Source organism: Oikopleura dioica, chromosome XSR (genome assembly GCF_907165135.1).
Source record: "Oikopleura dioica chromosome XSR, OKI2018_I68_1.0, whole genome shotgun sequence".
NCBI lineage: Eukaryota > Metazoa > Chordata > Appendicularia > Copelata > Oikopleuridae > Oikopleura > Oikopleura dioica.
In genome coordinates this window covers 8,984,255-9,002,278 of record NC_137294.1, presented here as the reverse complement: position 1 = coordinate 9,002,278, position 18,024 = coordinate 8,984,255, and the positions used below count along the sequence as shown (strand labels likewise).

At 43.1% G+C, this 18,024-nt stretch overlaps 6 protein-coding genes across 6 annotated transcripts; 1 reads left to right on the top strand and 5 right to left on the bottom strand.

Moving 5' to 3' along the window:
- Positions 1 to 17: 17 nt before the first annotated feature.
- LOC145707822 (glycogen phosphorylase, brain form-like) lies at positions 18 to 3,694 on the bottom strand. The gene is given in 12 exon segments (XM_081785401.1): positions 18 to 813; positions 856 to 1,044; positions 1,088 to 1,309; positions 1,353 to 1,533; positions 1,587 to 1,743; positions 1,786 to 1,992; positions 2,032 to 2,123; positions 2,125 to 2,215; positions 2,261 to 2,534; positions 2,575 to 2,756; positions 2,805 to 3,234; positions 3,281 to 3,694. Coding segments are annotated over 12 exon segments (2,571 nt in total). The 5' UTR covers positions 3,659 to 3,694; the 3' UTR covers positions 18 to 645.
- On the bottom strand, positions 3,693 to 7,038 carry LOC145707835 (luc7-like protein 3). The gene is made up of 11 exons (XM_081785419.1): positions 6,932 to 7,038; positions 6,753 to 6,886; positions 6,570 to 6,713; positions 6,070 to 6,205; positions 5,837 to 5,970; positions 5,649 to 5,791; positions 5,442 to 5,603; positions 5,297 to 5,346; positions 4,167 to 5,089; positions 3,986 to 4,058; positions 3,693 to 3,894 (listed from the first exon to the last, which is right to left on the bottom strand). The coding sequence occupies exons 1-9, from the start codon at positions 7,011 to 7,013 to the stop codon at positions 5,076 to 5,078; spliced, it is 999 nt and encodes a 332-aa protein (XP_081641545.1). The 5' UTR covers positions 7,014 to 7,038; the 3' UTR covers positions 3,693 to 3,894; positions 3,986 to 4,058; positions 4,167 to 5,075.
- A 6-nt stretch (positions 7,039 to 7,044) lies between these two features.
- On the bottom strand, positions 7,045 to 10,682 carry LOC145709187 (uncharacterized). The gene is made up of 6 exons (XM_081786867.1): positions 10,288 to 10,682; positions 9,771 to 10,248; positions 9,494 to 9,708; positions 7,972 to 9,451; positions 7,526 to 7,655; positions 7,045 to 7,482 (listed from the first exon to the last, which is right to left on the bottom strand). Exons 1-6 carry the CDS (start codon positions 10,680 to 10,682, stop codon positions 7,139 to 7,141), a joined length of 3,042 nt encoding a protein of 1,013 aa, XP_081642993.1. The 3' UTR covers positions 7,045 to 7,138.
- LOC145707824 (nuclear pore complex protein Nup214-like) lies at positions 10,574 to 12,692 on the bottom strand. Its single transcript, XM_081785403.1, has 2 exons — positions 10,812 to 12,692; positions 10,574 to 10,771 (listed from the first exon to the last, which is right to left on the bottom strand). The coding sequence occupies exons 1-2, from the start codon at positions 12,669 to 12,671 to the stop codon at positions 10,721 to 10,723; spliced, it is 1,911 nt and encodes a 636-aa protein (XP_081641529.1). The 5' UTR covers positions 12,672 to 12,692; the 3' UTR covers positions 10,574 to 10,720.
- Positions 12,693 to 12,716: 24 nt separating this feature from the next.
- On the bottom strand, positions 12,717 to 15,415 carry LOC145707827 (uncharacterized). Its single transcript, XM_081785407.1, has 8 exons — positions 15,237 to 15,415; positions 14,053 to 14,320; positions 13,833 to 14,009; positions 13,567 to 13,793; positions 13,321 to 13,522; positions 13,173 to 13,275; positions 12,984 to 13,125; positions 12,717 to 12,942 (listed from the first exon to the last, which is right to left on the bottom strand). Exons 1-8 carry the CDS (start codon positions 15,352 to 15,354, stop codon positions 12,842 to 12,844), a joined length of 1,338 nt encoding a protein of 445 aa, XP_081641533.1. The 5' UTR covers positions 15,355 to 15,415; the 3' UTR covers positions 12,717 to 12,841.
- Positions 15,416 to 16,546: 1,131 nt separating this feature from the next.
- On the top strand, positions 16,547 to 18,014 carry LOC145707838 (intraflagellar transport protein 46 homolog). The gene is made up of 6 exons (XM_081785425.1): positions 16,547 to 16,694; positions 16,883 to 16,995; positions 17,037 to 17,209; positions 17,274 to 17,387; positions 17,477 to 17,550; positions 17,691 to 18,014. The coding sequence occupies exons 1-6, from the start codon at positions 16,572 to 16,574 to the stop codon at positions 17,898 to 17,900; spliced, it is 807 nt and encodes a 268-aa protein (XP_081641551.1). The 5' UTR covers positions 16,547 to 16,571; the 3' UTR covers positions 17,901 to 18,014.
- Positions 18,015 to 18,024: the final 10 nt, after the last annotated feature.

Below are 18,024 nucleotides of genomic sequence, written 5' to 3'. Positions count from 1 at the left end.
GAGAGCAATTTGCTAATTGGTGTGTTTAAATGAAGTTGATATTTAACGCATGCATTACAGAAAATAAGAAGTTTTGGCAATTTCGATTAGTTAGTATAATATCACCAGTTGGGACAAGTAGAAGGCGTCAGAGTAGTTTTTGACATAGATAGTACACGGGTAAATTGAAAATATTACGAAAGTAGAAATGAATACGAGGAAGACCTGCTTCGCAAATGACGTATCCACACAAAGCGGCTTTCGAGTTAGTAGTAATTAAAGTAGGGCTCAGTAGAAACATTTTAGTTGTTAACTCAAATCAGAACTCGCTCTGCGTGGAACCATTTAATTAACTCAGTGATAATGCTTTTTCACATAGCTGCAATAAAGAAAAGAAGGTGTAGGAGTATTTTTATTTTGGAAATATAGATCAATAGTTAGAAAGAGGAGATGAAGTTCAGTGGTGAGAATTTCATGGAGTTTGCCGTTCATTTATTTTACATAACAGAAAGTGAAACAGGAAGTGAACTGTTTTAACTAGGCGAGAAAGAGTGAAGCGTCTAGTGGTCAAACATAGTATAATAAAAGATTGAGTATACTATGCGTATTTAGCTTATTGTCGTTTTTATGAGCATTTGAATTTAACTAGAGAGAAGCTAGAGGGATTTATTCTTCGGTACCAGGATGAGCATCTGCTGGGCCAGGAATGCGCTGGCCTGGAGATGGCTCACATCCCCAAATCTCAGTGGCATAATCGTGAATTGTTCGATCAGATGAGAACTTTCCAGCGGCAGCTACATTCATTATACACTGACGGGTCCATTCATCCTCGTCCTATGGAAAATAAGTGAAACAATCAAGCTGAAATTAGTGAACCTTGTAAAGCTCGGAGACTTCTTCCTGCTTGGCGATGTAGGCGTCAAAGTCGGCACAGACTTTGAATCTATCCCACTTGAGTAGATCGTCGACGAAACCAGAGAAGAGATCTGGCTGCTTAGGGCTGAAGAGTCCAGCTCTTATTTGATCGAGAGCACGTCGCAGGTTAGCTGAGGCGTTGTAGAAATCCTAAAGGAAGGTGAGGATGACGACTCAATGAACCATGATTTACCTGTGGGTTGTATCCTTTCTTATCAAGAGCTTCGACATCTTCAACTTTCATTCCGAAAATGAAGATATTTTTGCCGCCCATTTCTTCAGACATCTCTACATTTGCACCATCAAGTGTACCAATGGTTAAGGCACCATTCAACATGAATTTCATGTTACCGGTTCCGGACGCTTCTGTTCCTGCTGTTGAGATCTGCTCGGAGAGATCGCAAGCAGGGGTAACCTAGGAAAATGCTTGCAAATACAAATAAGATCTAAAAGAGTACCTTTTCAGCAGTGGATACTCGGTAATTGTTGATGTAAACGATTTTGAGTCGATCGCCTACGAGGGGGTCATTGTTAACAATGTCAGCAATGGAATTGATAAGTTTGATGATCTTCTTTGCAGTGTGATAACCAGGAGCCGCTTTTCCACCGACCATGATGACTCGTGGAGTAAATTCTTTGCTATAAGTTGGGGATAAGTATTACTTAAAGAGCTCTTTGCTCAAAAGACTTACTCCGGGTTGTTCTTGATCTCGTTGTACAGATGAACCATGTGAAGAGCGTTCAGGAGCTGACGCTTGTACTCGTGGATTCGTTTGACGTGGATGTCAAACATTGCTTTGGAGTCGATCTTGACACCCTGCGATTGAGAAAGCCAGGTTGCCAATCGCTCTAAACTCACTCTGAGAGAAAGTAGAAAGAAAAGATACTCACCTTTGTTCTCTTGCTTGATTTGGGCAATCTGGCGAATGAATGATTTGTCCGAAGCGAATTCTTCTAGCTGTCGGAGTTTCGTCAGGTCAAGGTGCCAATCATCACCGATTTTATCGGTAATCGCTTGAGCCAAAGATGGGTTACACAGGAGAAGCCATCGTCGTGGTGTAATACCGTTCGTTTTGTTTTGCCACTTGTTTGTTTCCCCTAAAAATGTTCATCTTTGCACGTCCATAGCTTTATTACCAAGTCGGCAAGACATCTCGTAGAAGTTTTTGAAGGTATCGTCGATGATGATCTGGGAGTGGATGGCGGCAACGCCATTGACGGCGTGAGCAAACGATCGCGAGGTATGCCATGTTCACTCGCTTTTCTCCGTCCTCTTCGATCAGAGACATCTCCCGAAGCTTCGATGAGTCATTTGGGAAGACTTATTCACTGTATTAGAGACAATACTGGATAAAAATGTACTCACCCTTTGCGACATCCTTCAAATGACGGGCGTTGATCAGATAAATGATCTGCAAATGACGAGGAAGCATATTCTCGAGCATCTTTACTGGCCATCGCTCGAGAGCTTCAGGTAAAACGGTATGGTTCGTGTACGCACAGGTCTTTTTCGTGATTTCAAATGCTTGATCAAATGGTACTTCCTCTACATCAACGAGGAGACGAATCAATTCAGGAATAGCCAGCGCTGGATGAGTATCGTTAAGCTGAATAGCTACCTTCTCGTGGAATTGATCGAACTAAAAATGATTAGGCCCCTGAACGATTAGAAAAGAATACCTGAGTTCTGACAGAATCTCTGCATCCGAACTTTGAGCTCTTGTATCGCCTGACAATGTCCTGAAGCGTAGCACAGACAACGAAATACTCTTGCTTGAGACGAAGTTCTTTTCCTTCGAAGAAATTGTCATTTGGATAGAGAACCTTGGAGATATTTTCAGCGATATTTCTGTCGAAAACAGCTAGAATTTTACTTAATTAAAGAAGACGATAACGAATGATTTACGAACATTGAATGTAGTCTCCGGTATTGAAAAGATTCAGATTAAATCCCCTCGTAGCACGAGCAGACCAAAGACGCATCGTGTTAACGACATTGTTTCCATACCCAGGAGTAGGCGTGTCATATGGAAGGGCAATGACAGCTTGCGTGTTTCTCCACTTGGATGGCTTTTGCCAGTCTCCATTTTCGTTCTGCACAGAACCGAAAAAGTGCACGGCGACAGCGTACTCTGGCCGAGCGCGCTCCCAGACACATCCGTTTCGAAGCCAGTCATCCGGTTCTTCAGTCTGCCAGCCATCGTGGATGCGCTGGTTGAAAATACCGTACTCATATCTAATTCCGTAGCCATACGCCGCTAATCCGAGCGTGGCCATCGAGTCAAGGAAGCAGGCAGCAAGTCGACCTAATCCGCCGTTTCCGAGACCGGCGTCTTCTTCCTTTATTTTGAAGTGTTATTTTATGATAAAAGAAAATTGCAATTACCTGCTCCTCAAGCTCTTCAATATTAAGGCCGAGTTGGTACATGGCTTCATCACACTGTTCTTGAATTCCCAAATTAACCATTGTATTCGTAAGCGTTCTGCCCATGTAGAATTCAAGAGAGAGATAGTACACGCGTTTGGGGTCTTTCTCATAGTAGTACTGCTGCGTTCTGATCCAGCGACCGACCATGTTATCTTTGACAGTGTGAGCGAGAGCACTGTAGAAGTCGTCAGATGTAGCGACATTTCTGTCCTTGACAAGAGTGAAGTGGAGATGCCGATTGAAGGCTTCTTTAATGTCATCGACGCCCTCAAGAGGGGCAACTCCGCGGACTGAGATCTGCTTACGCTTGTCCGCGTCTGTTAATGGAGTCGCCATTCTAAATTGCAAATGCTGTTAGTTTTCGTAGCAGTCAGTAGATGAAAAATCAATGGCTCGCTCAATCAAAAGCAGCCTACAGTGTTATCAGCGTCAAAAACATGAATCATAATGAAAATCTTTGCATCAAAAGCCGCCTTACTGGGCCTTCCCGTATTTCAAATAGCCTCCTTTCAGCATATTGGCGTTTTCGAATCCCAGCCGATTCAGAATATCTCGCGATTGAGCACTCCTTCCTCGGTTGGCTTGGTCAATTAGCAAAAATATCTTTGATGATTGTCGAGTAATATAAACCAGGACAAACTGGTTTGCCGTATTGATCCAAGCCTGTGTCGGATCCTGACTTGCAGTTGGTCCAGATTTCAGTCTGCTTTTTGGGCATCGCTACGTTGTACTTTGCCTAAAGGGGGCTCATGACCGCGTAAAAATTCTCAATCACATGAATACGGCAAATCAATCAAGAATCAAATGAAAGCCGAGAAAAATTATTCGATCTGTATCCGAATACCTCGAAATCTGCCTCAGTAAGACTGAACGCGGTTTCTATCTCAGACCTAGGAATATGTGCCCAGTAAGCTGCCTTTATGTGGCCATCTGCGACCTCCTCAACGCTCCGAACATCGATAAACAAAATGTCCGATGATAGAGTTTTATTTTTAAAGTCATCAAAAGATAATTCCGTTGACATTCTAGAGACATATAATACCTTCAATAACATGTATGATTTTTATTTGAAAAATATCCATTTTTATGAATTCGAGGAGTGAGAAAAAACGATAAAGAAAAATCATTCAAGCAATTGCGCTCTCTCAAAAAAGACGAAAATAATCATATCCCTGTAAGAAAGTCTGAGTAATAAATCTATAGTTACCCTCGGTTTAAAAATTGAGTAAAATATTCAGTAATCAGAACGCTTTGATTTGTGTTTAAATGAGGTCAGAAACTTAAAATTATTTTCAAACACAAAAACTCAAAATTTGCGTTGATTTCTTTCAAGTGCCTCGAAGCATGTCGGCAGTTTTCAAAAAAGGGAAATAATAGAACGTCCAAATAAAACTATATCTTACTAACCCCGAATTAATGCCAGTTAAATATCGTCAGCTGATACGATTTAATGAATAATGAGTAGCAAAGAATAATAGGAGAAGTGGGAAAATTCTTATTTGAAAATTTGTACCGCATTTAAAGTCTGAATTTTAGACTCCTTCTATATTGCACTTTTTTTTATAAAATTGGTAGAAAAGTTTTGCGAGGAGCGTAAATAGGTGACGATATTTATGCTTTCATTAAGTTTAAGACAGCGGGTACTAACTTGGCAGCAGCTTGTACAAACTAGAGTTGTTATATTCAGGAAATAAAGGGAAGGCTGCTCTTTGAAAGATTTTCTTCTTGTCAGGATTTCGGCAAATCTCTTCTTCTATCGTCGCTGATCTTAAACGAGTTTTAGATTTTTAGTCCCACTGCCGAGAAAGCATGAGAGAATGCATGTTACGTAACAACTGAGCTCGTTATGTAACGGTTGACTCTAAGCACCTGCCCTGGGGAAGCGGTCAAGAGCTTCTATTCGTAAAGATAAGTTTACTGCTGGTGACTCCGTCTGCAGGACTTGCATTCTATTCGCTCGATGCAACTACTTACAACGGCCGGGCTTTCGTCTATCGTCGCGATGACCTGATCGTGACCTGGATCTGAAATAAAAATCAGTTACATTGAAGCTGATAATCAAATTGTTGATCGTAAACGTGTTTCGCCGCTCCCTAAAGCAGCTTTAACATTTACTTACCGACGTCTTCGATCTCGTCTGTCTCGATCGTCTCGTCGCCTCCGATCGTCTCTTTCTCGGCTACGACGTCGCCGGTCGTCCCTCGAGTATCGTCGTTCATCACGACGAGGTTCACGTCGAGGAGATCGTTCACGCGACACTCTTCGTTCCCGGTCGTCACGGCTAAAATGCATTTTATAACTCTTGCATTTGGTTTTTCGAACTAACCGTTCGCTCGTCCTGTTTGGGGAGCTTCGATCTCCTCTTTCGCCGCGTTTCTTGTCGAAGATTTCTTTCAGCTCGTTCATTTTCGCCTTGATTCGCGCGTACCCCATGTGCTGTTTTCCCGTCAGGTGGTCGTCCACTCTCGACTAAAAGAAACATTGTCATCAATCAAGCCCCTCCTCTCTAGGTGCCTTTACATCGCCAACAATTAGGAAGCTGCCGCAAATCTCGCAGACTTCCATTTGCTTCTCTTGTTGGCCGTGATATGCTTGGTCTGGGTTCGCATTCACTTTCGTCGCAAGTCGGATTCGTTCGCGCTCCTCCTAATAAGCCGTTTCACGAAGTTCACATTTAGTATGGTTAATATACAATGAGCGTTTCAATATAGTTCATAGACTGGAAGACTATGAAATAATTCTTTCCTTCAACTTTTCAACTTCTTCGGTTTTGGCCATTGCTTGCTGCACTTCTCCAAGTTCACCGAGACGCTCCACCTCGACGAGCAAGTTTGTGATTTCAATTGACAGCAGCGAAAGCTTGTTCGCATGTTCGGCAGTTTCCTGAAAAATAGAGACCATGGGGAATGAGACTGCTCCATCAAATGGTTCACCCTGACTGTATACCTGTAAATTCAATGGAAATGGGTGGCAAGGGCAGAGAGAAATCTCCTCGAAGGATAAAGAAGAGATTCCCTACTTAGGCCCAGGAACCCTTCGAAAACTACGATGAAAGATTCATACCTCTTAAATTCACGTTCACATTCATCGTTACTTTTCGTATTGAGACAAAAACGAAATCAAGCGAATACGAAGATTTAGAATTAGAATTTTTAAGCAATTTGACATAATACCTAAGTTGAGGACGAGCGAGAGAGATAGAGCGAGTCAGTTAACTGGAGAGATAATCGTTCCCAGGACTACTTACGGCATTAATTGGCGCATCCTCATCTTGATTTTGATCTAGGCGTTGCTTATTTCGCTTTATTTTCCGTTCTACCTCAATCATGCACTCTTGCAAGAAATCGAAGAACTTTTCTTCGAAGCCCATTTTGAAGACGTTGTCCGAGGCCTAGAATATAGTAAAAAGGAGCCAGGGCTTGAAGTCAACCTGGTATTCGCGACGCAGGTTTTCGTCGTGGATCTTTTTGCAAGGACCAAGATCAGCTTTGGTATTAACAAACAATTCGTTTGGGCAAAATCCGCACAAATAGAACTGACAGACATCCGGATCATTTACTTCCACTGAATTCGAACGTAAGAAATAAGCAGTTTAAGGTGTGAGCATACGTTTAGCAGTAGCTTTGCCGGTAGTATCATTTCGGTTCCGGCCCATAAGCTCATCGAGCATAGATGCGATTTCGCTCGTCATTCTACAAAGTCACTTTTCTAATCAAAACGGCCTGATAATTTGCTAACATGTTTCAATCTGCACACAGAATTCGAAAAAAAATATAAATCGCAGTGAGTAGTCGTGATACTGAGTCAGTAAAATATTTATCTAAAGCCGGAAAATCCACTTCCGGAAAATGCATTGTTCTGTTGCTGGTTATTTCCGCCACCGAAACTTCCGAAGCCTCCACCGCCAGATGTCTTTGCGCCGAATCCACCACTCGAGTTGCTTCCGCCAAAGCCACCAAATCCACCAGCGCCACCTCCCGAGCCGCCTCCGAAAACACCGCCAGAATTGTTGCCAGAACCAAATGAGCTGCTTTGCTGGTTACTACTACCAAAAGCGGATGAACCGAAAGCTGAGCTGCCGCCGCCACCGAATGCAGTGGAGCCAAAGGCATTACCCCCGCTGCTACCGAAGGCGCTGCTTCCAAATCCGCCACTTGAACCTAAATAAACTTCATCTCTGATGTATATTCAAAACTTTGATACCTCCACCTGAACCCGAGAAAGGACTAGTTGCCCCGCTTCCTCCAGAAAAAGGACCGGAAGATGAGTGTTGATTACTAGACGTCGAGGAGCCGAATGGGTTTGCAGGCGCGTTTCCAAACAAGTTCGAATTCTTACAAGTTTTAGTTAACGCCGGAACGCATAAAATTTTTTCAACGTCGAACGCAGGTCGTACCAATTAATTGGTATGCCCTTTTTACCCCTTTTTGGCAATGAAACTAATTAGTTGACTTTATAAATGATATACATAAATAATTCTCAGACGCTCAGCTTCAATTTTATTCCTATATTATACCCATATCATAACATAAATATGAGTAAATATGCAAATTACCAAATGTGTCGAAATGGAATTAAAGGGCGCTGTACCAATTAATTGGTCGCCATGCGTTTGGGCGTTAATATAAATTGATATCTGCATTACGTACATTCGTTGAACTAGAGTTATTGCCAAAGCTACTACTTCCGAACGGATTTTGTTTTGCCTTCTCTGGATCTGGTTTTGATCCGAGTCCGCTAAAGCCGCCACCAGATCCGAAAACACCGCCTCCCGAATTATTGTCGTTGTTGGAGCTTCCAAAGATGCCGCCAGATGAGTTCGTGTTTGAATTGCTTGAACCAAATAGGCCTCCTGAGTTAGATGTTGTACTCGAAGAACCGAACAATCCTCCGCCTCCTCCTCCAGAGTTCCCAAAGCCGCTAGTAGACTGTGGCGTTGAAGAGCCAAAAAGACCGCTACTTGATTCCGCTGGCTTTGATCCGAACAATCCTCCACCAGAGTTTGCTTCCGATTTCGCTGGCGTTCCAAACACATTTGACGATTCGGATGGTTTAGAGCCGAAAAGTCCACCGGATGACTCAGGCTTTGACGATCCAAATAGACCAGATCCAGAGCTTTTTTCAGCTGGCTTTGATGAACCAAAAAGTCCGGATTCAGTCTTCTCTGCTGCTTTGGGTGTTCCAAACAAGTTACTCTCTGGTTTCTTCGTGGAACCGAATAGACCTGTACCAGACGATGATTCAGCGGGTTTTGAGCCAAAGAGACTCGAACTAGACGAAGTTTCCGCCTTTGATCCGAATGGGGTAGGTTTAGTTTCCTCAGTTTTACTTCCAAATAAATTAGATCCGGACGAAGCCTCTGCTGGTTTGGAACCAAAGAGACCTGTCGCTGAACCTGCTTCCTTAGCCTTGCTGTCGTCACTTTTTGAACCAAAGAGCCCAGAAGAAGTACTAGATCCAAAAAGGCCAGGTTTTGGTTTTTCTTCTTGTTTAGCTGGAGTACCGAACAAATTCTTGATTGTTGGTTTCTCGGCTGAGGGCGGAGCAGTTTCTTTCTTTTCGTCCTTGTCCTCAGCTGGCTTTGAAGGAGTGCTTCCGAAAAGAGAAGGGGCTGGTTTTTTCTCTTCAGTTTTTGCTGTAGTTGAAAGTCCACTTGGGGGTTTTGATGCTGCCGACTCCTCTGTCACTTCGGTTGTAGATTTTTCGTCAGCTTCAGTATCTTCTTTTTGAATTCCGGCGAAAATGTTTACTCCAGAAACGTTAGGTGATTTTGCTTTTGATGGCCTTCTTGGTGGTGTGTCGTAGGCAGATTCATCTAAAGTAAATCGGTCTCCGGAAGCTCCAACGCCACCAGCTTTAGATAATGCCCCGAAAGGCCCCTTTGGCGTCACTGCTCCGAAAATGCTTGGTTTTGTAGGTGCTGCTTTGGGATCAGTTGCAGTTGAGCCAAAGAGTCCTGTGCCACTTTTTGGTGCACTTGCAAAGAGATTAGGTTTAGGAACAGTCTCGGTGCTAGCAACTTTGATCGTTTCTTCGAGATCATCAGCAGATTCATCATCAGTTTCACTGATATGGCCGGACTCACCATCAGAGACATCTTTTTCCGAGGAAGAAGATACAACCACATTTCTTAGATTTTTATATAAACGTTACCCTTGTAAAGAATCTCACCTGAATGTGAACGTCGATTTTGATGTATCCGGTTTCGAGGAGCCGAAGACGTTTGCTGTAGTTCCTCCAAAAGGGTTCACATTTGCGGGCGCAGTTGAAGAAGATGTCTTGGGAGCGAACAAATTCGGTTTCGAAGTGGTGACGGAAGTTGGTTCTTTAGCTGTTGCGAATATGTTCGTTTTTGGAGCCTCTTCAATCTTCTTCTCGGCTTTTTCTCACTGGTCCTTGGTGGAGTGAATATGCCACCTAGGGTTGGCTTCAGCTTTTCAGCTGGTGCCTTCTGTGGAACAGAGAATGCAGAAACATGAGGTGTCTTTTCTTTCTCAGGAAGCTTGGACGAAACAGATGATGGCTCTGACGCGATTTTGTTCACCGTGTTTAGTGCAGCACGAACGGCATCTTGCGTTCCTTTGTTAACGTGTGGGGCAGGGCTAAATGCACCCGCAAATGATGGGCCTTTTGCTTGCGGGAGAGTAGATGCATTGATAACTTGTGGCGGATTATTTAGGTTATACTTCGATTCGTTTTCACCGCCTTTAGCTCCAAAAGCACCAAAGAAGCTGGTTTTAGGCGCTTCTACATTTGGAGGTCCGCTACTCGTAGGAAAACTCTGAGGCGTTTTTGGTTTCGCTGGCATGTAGCTAACCACATTCGCACTACCATCTCTTTGAATGCGAATATCTGGAGTAGATGGTGCAGATTCAGGCTCCAATTGAAGCTTCGGGATCTGTTCCTGTTCAGCTCGGTTGAAAGAGCTGAAATAGGAAAATAAATGATCACGTAAAGGAATTTACCTCTTTTCGATTACTGCTCGTGGTTTTCTGTTCACAATTATGGTAGAAGTATCTACTTTAGATTTGGAACGGACAGGAATTGACTTTCTCCCAGAGAGTTGAGACTTGAGCTTTTGGACATGTTCTGGGCGCATTTGACTGCGCGGTGAAGAAGCAAGTTTCTCTTGGCTACAGCTCTCGTTCGAAAGTTGCTCGACGAAAGATTGCTTCATCGGCGAACCTCGAGGAGTTACTGCAGATCGGCGAGAAAGTCGAACTTTATTCAATTGGGCACTAAGTTGTTGCATCTTCCGCGAGTGATAATGAACCAATCTTTCGTTCGTTTCAATACATTTATAAAAGTCTGACATAGACGACGTATTTTCTTTGTTCTCTGTCACTTTTTCGTCCAGCATCTGAGTGACTTCATAGACGGAGCTGTTGAGGTACCGCTTCATTGTGCGAATAGACTCCACTTTCTTCGCAAGAAGCGGGCATAGTGACACTAAATTCTTGTTAATTCTTGTAAATAGGTTCACTTCTACCAGATTTGCAATACTTGTTCTCTTCTTTGAATGTCCTCTTTTACTCGCTTCGTGCGCGGCCTCATAAGAAGCAAATCCCTCTAATGACCGAAGTTTGACATGTTGAACTTCGTCGATAGTTTCTTCAGAATTACTTTTGGCGACGGAGGCAAACTTTTTCAGTTGGTCTGTTTTCGTTTTGAGCTCTTTCTTCGCGTCCTCGTTGAAAAAAGAAAGATCTGTTTTGGCGTTTTCGAGCTTGTAAAGATCCATTTCCCTTTCAAAATCATTCACAAGAGAAGCTAGATCTTCTTGAGTAAACACACTCGAAGGCTCCTTTGGAGTGGGCATCACAGATGGTTTGGTAACCACAGATGCTGTTGTTGGTTCCGCTTGCCTTGTTGAAGCGGGTTTAGGGATACCAAAAGATGAAGTTGTCTCAGAAATAGTTGCACTCGAAGGCTGCTCCTTAACGATTGAAAAACTTCGCGGACTTGGCTTTGTTTTCTGCTCAATTTTAGCCATCGCTGGAGTCGATGATAAAGGTGGCGCGAAGAGTGTGGTATTATTTCCAAAGGCGGATTTATTTGCGAGATTCGGCTGAGCAACTGATGATGTTCTCTGAAGAGGAAGAGATACTCTTGCTGGCGGTACTGCCTCCTCGACTGCAAGTGTTTTTCTGTCACCGCCAGGGATCGAGTCAGTAAGCTGTTTTTGATCAGGAAAATTAGGCAGGAAGTTATAAAGACGGAAAGCTACCAATACTCCACTATTTGAGAGAACCCAGAGACAAGGAGCATTTTGTTGCTTCGAAAGAATCTGCAGAGGATCCTTGAAGTTCATGTTCCAACATGCACCAATCACGCAACTTGTCTCGTCTGAGTCTTCGTTGAGAGGAAGCTCCGCTCTAGCTTCGTCGGCAAGCGACCAAACCTGCACCTCACTATTCTTCGTTCCCATCAGAGCGCAATCTCCAGAGTTAGAGTTTGTGACCGCAAACATACCCCAAGGAACAATAAGAGGCAGATACATCTGCGAATCTCGTTTAGCCGCCGCGGCAAATGTGGGATCTTCGAAGCATCGCCACAGCGGATCGCGTTTTTCTCCTTTCTCTGGCAAGTGAACAGTAAACAAATTAGCACCCGCGTCGCTGGCGTCATCAGCATAAGCGACTCCGAATTTGTAAGTCGAAATCCACACAATATCAGTCACTTTTGCGTTGCCATTTATCAAAGGGCAGGCATTGACTTTCTTCTTGATTTCCATAGTAGGAGTGAATTGCGCCAAGGTTCCGTCACCAAAGCCGAGCACCATTTGTTTGCCTTTTGGAGACCAAGCTACGCATTTAGCATTCATCGGTGGTCTAGACGAATGAACGGAGACTGTATCTTCCACTTTGAGGACTTCGACAGCACCGGAAGAGTAGACCATGGTGATTAACTCGGAGATCGAGGGATTCCACGCCGCTGACAAGAGTGCGCCATTGGACGGGGAAGTGGCAGGAGATTGCTTCGCAAAATACCCATTGGATCCCTTCATCAATGATCGCACGTCGTAGAAGATGTTCTCCGTTTTGCCGTCAGTGATCGTCGACACGAGCAGTGTCAACCCACAGCTAGAAACAGCGAGCCACTGAAGCTGCCCTTTCGTGTTAACTTTCACGATCGCTTTTGGCGACTCTTTCTTCGCCTCGAGCTCAGTGACCTTGAATAGATCGAAGCCAAACTTTCTGCCGACGAAGACATTACCGAAGCGCGAGCAAGAGTCAAGCATGTGCATTCGGTTATCGCAATTGATCTCATCACCGATGTCGAATTCTTTAACGAGACTGAAGCCGGCTTCCTCGGCCTCTATAAACACTTCGATCTCGAATTCCCCCATTTTCGAGGATCGATCAACTGAACAACATGTTTTTAAGAAGCTAGATTACAAAGAGAACATGGTAAATATGGGTGTATTTTCAGGTATTTTGGTTAAATTTGATGAAGCAGGTAAATCTTTTGTTGAGCTTATCGAGGAGAGATAATTTTTTAGTCACTGGCGGTTGAAAATTACAGATACTGCCAGACGGAACAAAGCGCGCTAGAAGTGAAAATGAAGAAGAAAATCGACGGCGCCATTATCAAGACTCCTTTCAATCCATTCGTTTCGGCTGAAGAAGGTGTAGTGCAAAGCTTGAATGCTGAAGGCTACCTGGAAGGAGTCCACCGACCCATAATGGCGCAAGAACTTGGGCGATTTTCTCTGAAGCGACGCGAATCGACTGCGTAAAGCTTTGATATTCCTCAGGCGTATTTTTGGCAATTATAGAAGCCGATGAAACCAATGATAAAGGCTAGAAATCGCGTAAATTTCGTGGAGGAATGGAAAATGAAGACTCACAAAAGTTATGCAGAAAATAAGAATGGAGAGTGCGATGCAAGTGTAAACCCAGGTCGCACGGAAGCTTGCGAGAGCTAACACAACGGCAGTGAAAAAGCAGACGCTAAAAAGAACGATTAAAGAAAGGTGACGGCTTCTTTGGACTTACAATACACATCCGCCAACCCCAGCACCAAAAACTTTCTTTGGATCCACTCTTGGCCTTGATTCTAGAGTGGCCATAAGATATTTAGCAAACATGTATCCGATGAGCGCGCAGAAGCCGATCATCATAAATTCTAAGGCGTTTTGGCTGGTTCCCCAGCCGAAATAAGACTTATTGAACGGTGTTACGAGGGTTTCATTAGAAGCTAAAAGTATGTCGCGTCCCGATAGCGCAAGAGAGAAAACCTACCTTGAAGAAAAATTGAACTGAAAACGGCCATATTCGCCACAACAAAGGGCTCGTTAATATAATTCGGAAGAATTTTTGAAGCAGCGTCTTCGATTGCAGGCGTCGTGGTTTCGTCGACAAGATTTGAGCTTGGATCAGGCTCCACTGAAGCGGTAGTTTCTAGTGCTGCTGATACGGCTTCAGAAGGCTTTGATGCAAGCTTGCGTACGAAGAAAACGTAGAAAGCCCTAAATTGCTCGTTGTTTTGTCAGATGCTAAATTCGTACCCAAGTAGAACGAGGAGCCACATTAGCGTTATAATGCAGGCGAAAATAACATTAATTGAGACGTTTTTGAACAGTATTGGCTTGATGAGCTTCTTACTTATCGCAACCCACGCTGGGCAGGATATAGTACCCACTTGCTTGGCGACTAGGAGACGAGCGAATGTAGCGCCACGGTCACTAAAAACAATTTTAATTGAAGAAAGAGATGGTGAAAAATTACTCTGGATGGACAATACGGCCAGCAAAGCCCATTATTGCTCCGTCGATGGCATTTCCGATGCCACCCACGAATCTCGCAAGGATGACAAAAAGTCCGGACGAGGCGAAGCAGTAAATCAGATTGCCGAGGATTGAGGAAAACAGGCCAAAAATGATTGTCAGGTCGATGGAGCCGCGTTTGTCCGTATGTTTGCCAATAAAAGTGGCAAGGAGGGCACCGGCCAGTGGAAATACAGCAATAACATAGGCAAAAAGGCTTTGTTGAGCACCTGAGAAGGGAAAATTAAGCTCTGGAGAAATGAAATACGACGAATTAATTTATAGACTATAAATTATAGTGGCTAGTCATTTCGTAGAATTACCTAGATCAGGGTTGCCCAATCGGACAAAAAATCTTGGTCTTGGCGATCCGATTCCGATCCGATCCGATTCGGACCTCGTCCAATCCGACCGATTACCGATCCGATTACCGATTCCGATCGGATTTTTCGGATTCCGATTAAAGTTCATGTCCGATCGGACAATTTTCCGATCGGAAAAATATTCGAAAATTTTCAAGTTAAAATTTCAATTTAGACTACTGAATATGAAGAAAAAAACTCGGAAATATCAAGTTCTTTCGCTACAAACGCCCTTCTAACCATTTTACCTCTTATTTCCGTGAAAATTTATGGATAATTTTGGGTTTTCGGGGGCTTGGATCCGCAACATTTGTACAAAACATATAAGGGTCCTGAAAGAGCTTTCATAAAAGCCGCCTCGGCGCTAGAATTTCCTAGAAACGAAGTAACAAATGGGCCATTTGAAATGGCGTTCGCAAAAACAACCATTTCAATGGTTGACATTCTCAATCTAACACTAAATCACCGTGACGAAGGTTTTAAAGGACGTAATTAAGCTCTTTTTTAAGAAAAACATGCCTAAAAATTGGTGAATTTACACAAATATTACTTTTTATAAGTGTATTTTAAGCCTAAGTCACGGATTTTAGTGGCTTTTGAATGAATGAATCCGACTTTTTTACCCATTTTCCGATCGGATTATCGGATCCGATTTTACCGATCGAAACCGATTTTACCGATCGGACATGACCAAATTTTCATTGCCTCGTCCGACCAATTACCGATCCGATTCCGATCGGATCGAATTTCCGATCGGATTCCGATCCGGTTGGGCAACCCTGACCTAGATCATCGACTAGGCGCGAATAAATGGAACTGAAGTAGAGTCCGTATTCGATGCCCGCAGTAAAGTACCATCCAGAGAGAAGCTTCAGCAAGAGCTCTTTCTCCGCGGGAACCATCAGCAACAAAAAACGATTCTTCTCAATTTTGCGCTACATCTAAATTTGAGCGTGCCTTTAAATAGTGACACTTTATATAGATATTAAAAGCTACTCATCCGTGAGGAAGAGGTACTGACACAGATTCTTCCAGCTTCATTTATTTCAAAAGTTTTGAATTAAAACAGCTAAATAGAAAAAATAAATCAACGTTTTTTTTTTAAATTATTCAGTGAAAATCTAAGAATAAATATATTCTCGCCAAGGCAGTTCTTTTCTAAAAAAATATTTTGATTTCTATCTTCTCCTTGTAGTTAATGCATAATACCTCCAAAAGAATTGATAATTAACAAGCTAATCATTAATTTTTAAAAGAATTTACTGAATTAAATCAGTGGAAGAGCTTCAAAAGAAAATGAGAGATAATTATTCAACACAAATTATTTCAATAAGATGATCAACTCATTGGTTTATAAACATTCTTTCTCTTTCTTTCCGAGCAGAAGAGTTTTCAGTCTTGATACAGTGCGAAAGTAAAGTAATTTTTGGAAGTGAATAAAAGAAGGCGCAGGCGCCCACGGCCAATCGACTGGAGCGCGACATTTGCGCGCTTCTCCGACGCTTCCCCGAAAAAAAAAACGAGAAAAACTGAAAAAGACATTTTGAAATATGGAGATTTAAAAATAAAAGTTATTTGAATTTTCCAACCATCTCAATACATTCGTCGTTTGATATCTGGCTTATCCATTTTTGAGAAAATTATAGAGAATATTATTATTCGTCATAGAAAAATATCTGTAAGGGAACAGTGACGTGAATTAAAAATTGAAAGGATTATTAGTTCGCCTTCCCTAAATATTCAAGACGTAATTTAGAGAAAACGTTTTATTCAGTAGTGTTCGAACAAATTAGTATCCAATTGAATGTAGGATAGGGATTTGTTCGTGTCTGTGTGTGGACGCACAAAAAAGCTCGGAGAGAAACTTTCATTCATCGAAGAGTTTTCAAGGCTCGATTACTTCTTTTCCGCCCCGGTTGGCGACTGAAGAACATTCCCTGAGACGAATTACTGTACGGAAGAAATTATTCACCTTTCGCTGATTTGCGAAGGAATGCGCCAATTACTCGCCTTCGATCGTGGTCAGAAACGCCACAAATGCGCGTTTGCATATTAATCAGCTGATAACATTGAAAGCGCGCTTGCAGAAGATCCTCGCTGACCATTTATCCTTTCTAGTATGGATTCGTCGCCGTACGACGAGATGTACATGGTCGAAGAAGACGAGCCCAGCGTGGCGGATATGTATACGCCTTCGCCACGGAATGAGCCAGTTTCGGTTGGAAAGCAGAGCCTCAATCAGGTACTAGTCCACAGTCGATCTCTCCTGCAACTTTAATCTTAATCGCGCAAATATTCAGAAGATATACAGCTCGATTTCGTTGATTAGCCACAAATCCTAATAGATTTATTTCTTTCCAGAGTTATTCGAGTTGTTCACTTTTAAAATGAATTGCGATTATCGAAGCCTAGTTTTAATGAGTTGCGTAGACAGAGGACGAAGGATCAAGCTCGTCATCAGAGGAGTGCGATGTCGAGGACGAAGAAGGAGACTCGAACTCGCTCAAATATGACCAGGCGGAGTTTGCAGAACTGGATGTCAAGTAATGGACTACTTTCTACGCTGTTATTTATACATTTGTAGCGATGATATCAGGCACATGTTCGAGCGCATCACGGAATTCCAGCCCAGGAAGATTGAGCTCGAAACAAAGCTTTTGCCATTCGTCCCTGAGTTCATTCCGGCGATTGGTGATATTGACGCCTTCTTGAAAATTCCCCGTCCTGACGGACATCCCGACGGCATCGGACTTATGGGTGAGAAGGCTACTGAAAGATTCTCTTCCTTGATTTCACAATATTAGGCTAACTTCAATCTTAGTTCTGGATGAGCCTGCGCCTAATCAGAGTGACGCAGGGGCGCTTGAACTGAAACTTCACCAGATGCACAAAGGATCAGCGATCCAGACGTCGGTGCGGCGAGTAAAGGCGACAGGTAATGGTTCATCAATTATGCATAGCGACAATTTAAATCGGATCTGTCGATATTTAATGCAACTTTCACAATCATTAATTGGCCTTTAGATAGCGCTGGTTTGCAGAAATGGGTTCAATCCGTCAGAGAGATTCACTCAGGCGCACCAGCTCCTAGTGTCCAGGTGAGAAAAAGGCACTTCAGTCTCCTCTGGAACACTCCTCCGCGCCCATCCCTTATTGATTAGCCTATTAACCAAATAAAGTGTAATGGCCTCATTCCAGATCGCACCAATAAGAAAAAAAGATATTCATTTCTATTTAGTATAATGGGCCTGTTCCGGATATCGAGAAATTAATGGAAGAGTGGCCAGTGCACCTGCAAGAGCAGCTCAAAGATTTCAAACTGCCGGAAGGCCCTATCGACGTGCTAATTGACTTCAGTTGCGGCATTTTCGACATTCCAATCACCAATAGAGTACACGGATTGCACCAGCTCCTAAGCCTCTACCAGTCTGTCAACGAAACCCTCTGAGCAGTTCTCTTTCCCTCTACGCCTTCTGCCCGTGGCGCCTCACAAAACATCTTTTTTATATTCTTCGAGTTATTTTTGTACCCTTGAAAACAATTTTCATAGATAAACCCAAATCGAATTACGA

Excerpts from the sequence above, each read along its gene's own strand:
- LOC145707835 (XM_081785419.1), bottom strand. The coding sequence starts at position 7,013 with ATGACGAGCGAAATCGCATCTATGCTCGATGAGCTTATGGGCCGGAAC. Across the intron at positions 6,887-6,931 it reads CGGCAAAGCTACTGCTAAAC|TGGAAGTAAATGATCCGGAT; the intron begins GTATGCTCACAC and ends GTTCGAATTCAG. Across the intron at positions 5,792-5,836 it reads TAATTGTTGGCGATGTAAAG|TCGAGAGTGGACGACCACCT; the intron begins GCACCTAGAGAG and ends TGTTTCTTTTAG.
- LOC145709187 (XM_081786867.1), bottom strand. The coding sequence starts at position 10,682 with ATGCTGGACGAAAAAGTGACAGAGAACAAAGAAAATACGTCGTCTATG. Across the intron at positions 9,709-9,770 it reads CATTCTCTGTTCCACAGAAG|GAAAAAGCCGAGAAGAAGAT; the intron begins GCACCAGCTGAA and ends AAGGACCAGTGA. Across the intron at positions 9,452-9,493 it reads AAATCGACGTTCACATTCAG|AAATGTGGTTGTATCTTCTT; the intron begins GTGAGATTCTTT and ends TAAAAATCTAAG.
- LOC145707824 (XM_081785403.1), bottom strand. The coding sequence starts at position 12,671 with ATGGGGGAATTCGAGATCGAAGTGTTTATAGAGGCCGAGGAAGCCGGC. Across the intron at positions 10,772-10,811 it reads GAACAAGTATTGCAAATCTG|TGTCACTATGCCCGCTTCTT; the intron begins GTAGAAGTGAAC and ends ACAAGAATTTAG.
- LOC145707827 (XM_081785407.1), bottom strand. The coding sequence starts at position 15,354 with ATGGTTCCCGCGGAGAAAGAGCTCTTGCTGAAGCTTCTCTCTGGATGG. Across the intron at positions 13,126-13,172 it reads TTATTTTCTGCATAACTTTT|CCTTTATCATTGGTTTCATC; the intron begins GTGAGTCTTCAT and ends CGCGATTTCTAG. Across the intron at positions 12,943-12,983 it reads GGTCGGTGGACTCCTTCCAG|CCGAAACGAATGGATTGAAA; the intron begins GTAGCCTTCAGC and ends CACCTTCTTCAG.
- LOC145707838 (XM_081785425.1), top strand. The coding sequence starts at position 16,572 with ATGGATTCGTCGCCGTACGACGAGATGTACATGGTCGAAGAAGACGAG. Across the intron at positions 17,388-17,476 it reads GCGGCGAGTAAAGGCGACAG|ATAGCGCTGGTTTGCAGAAA; the intron begins GTAATGGTTCAT and ends ATTGGCCTTTAG. Across the intron at positions 17,551-17,690 it reads CACCAGCTCCTAGTGTCCAG|TATAATGGGCCTGTTCCGGA; the intron begins GTGAGAAAAAGG and ends ATTTCTATTTAG.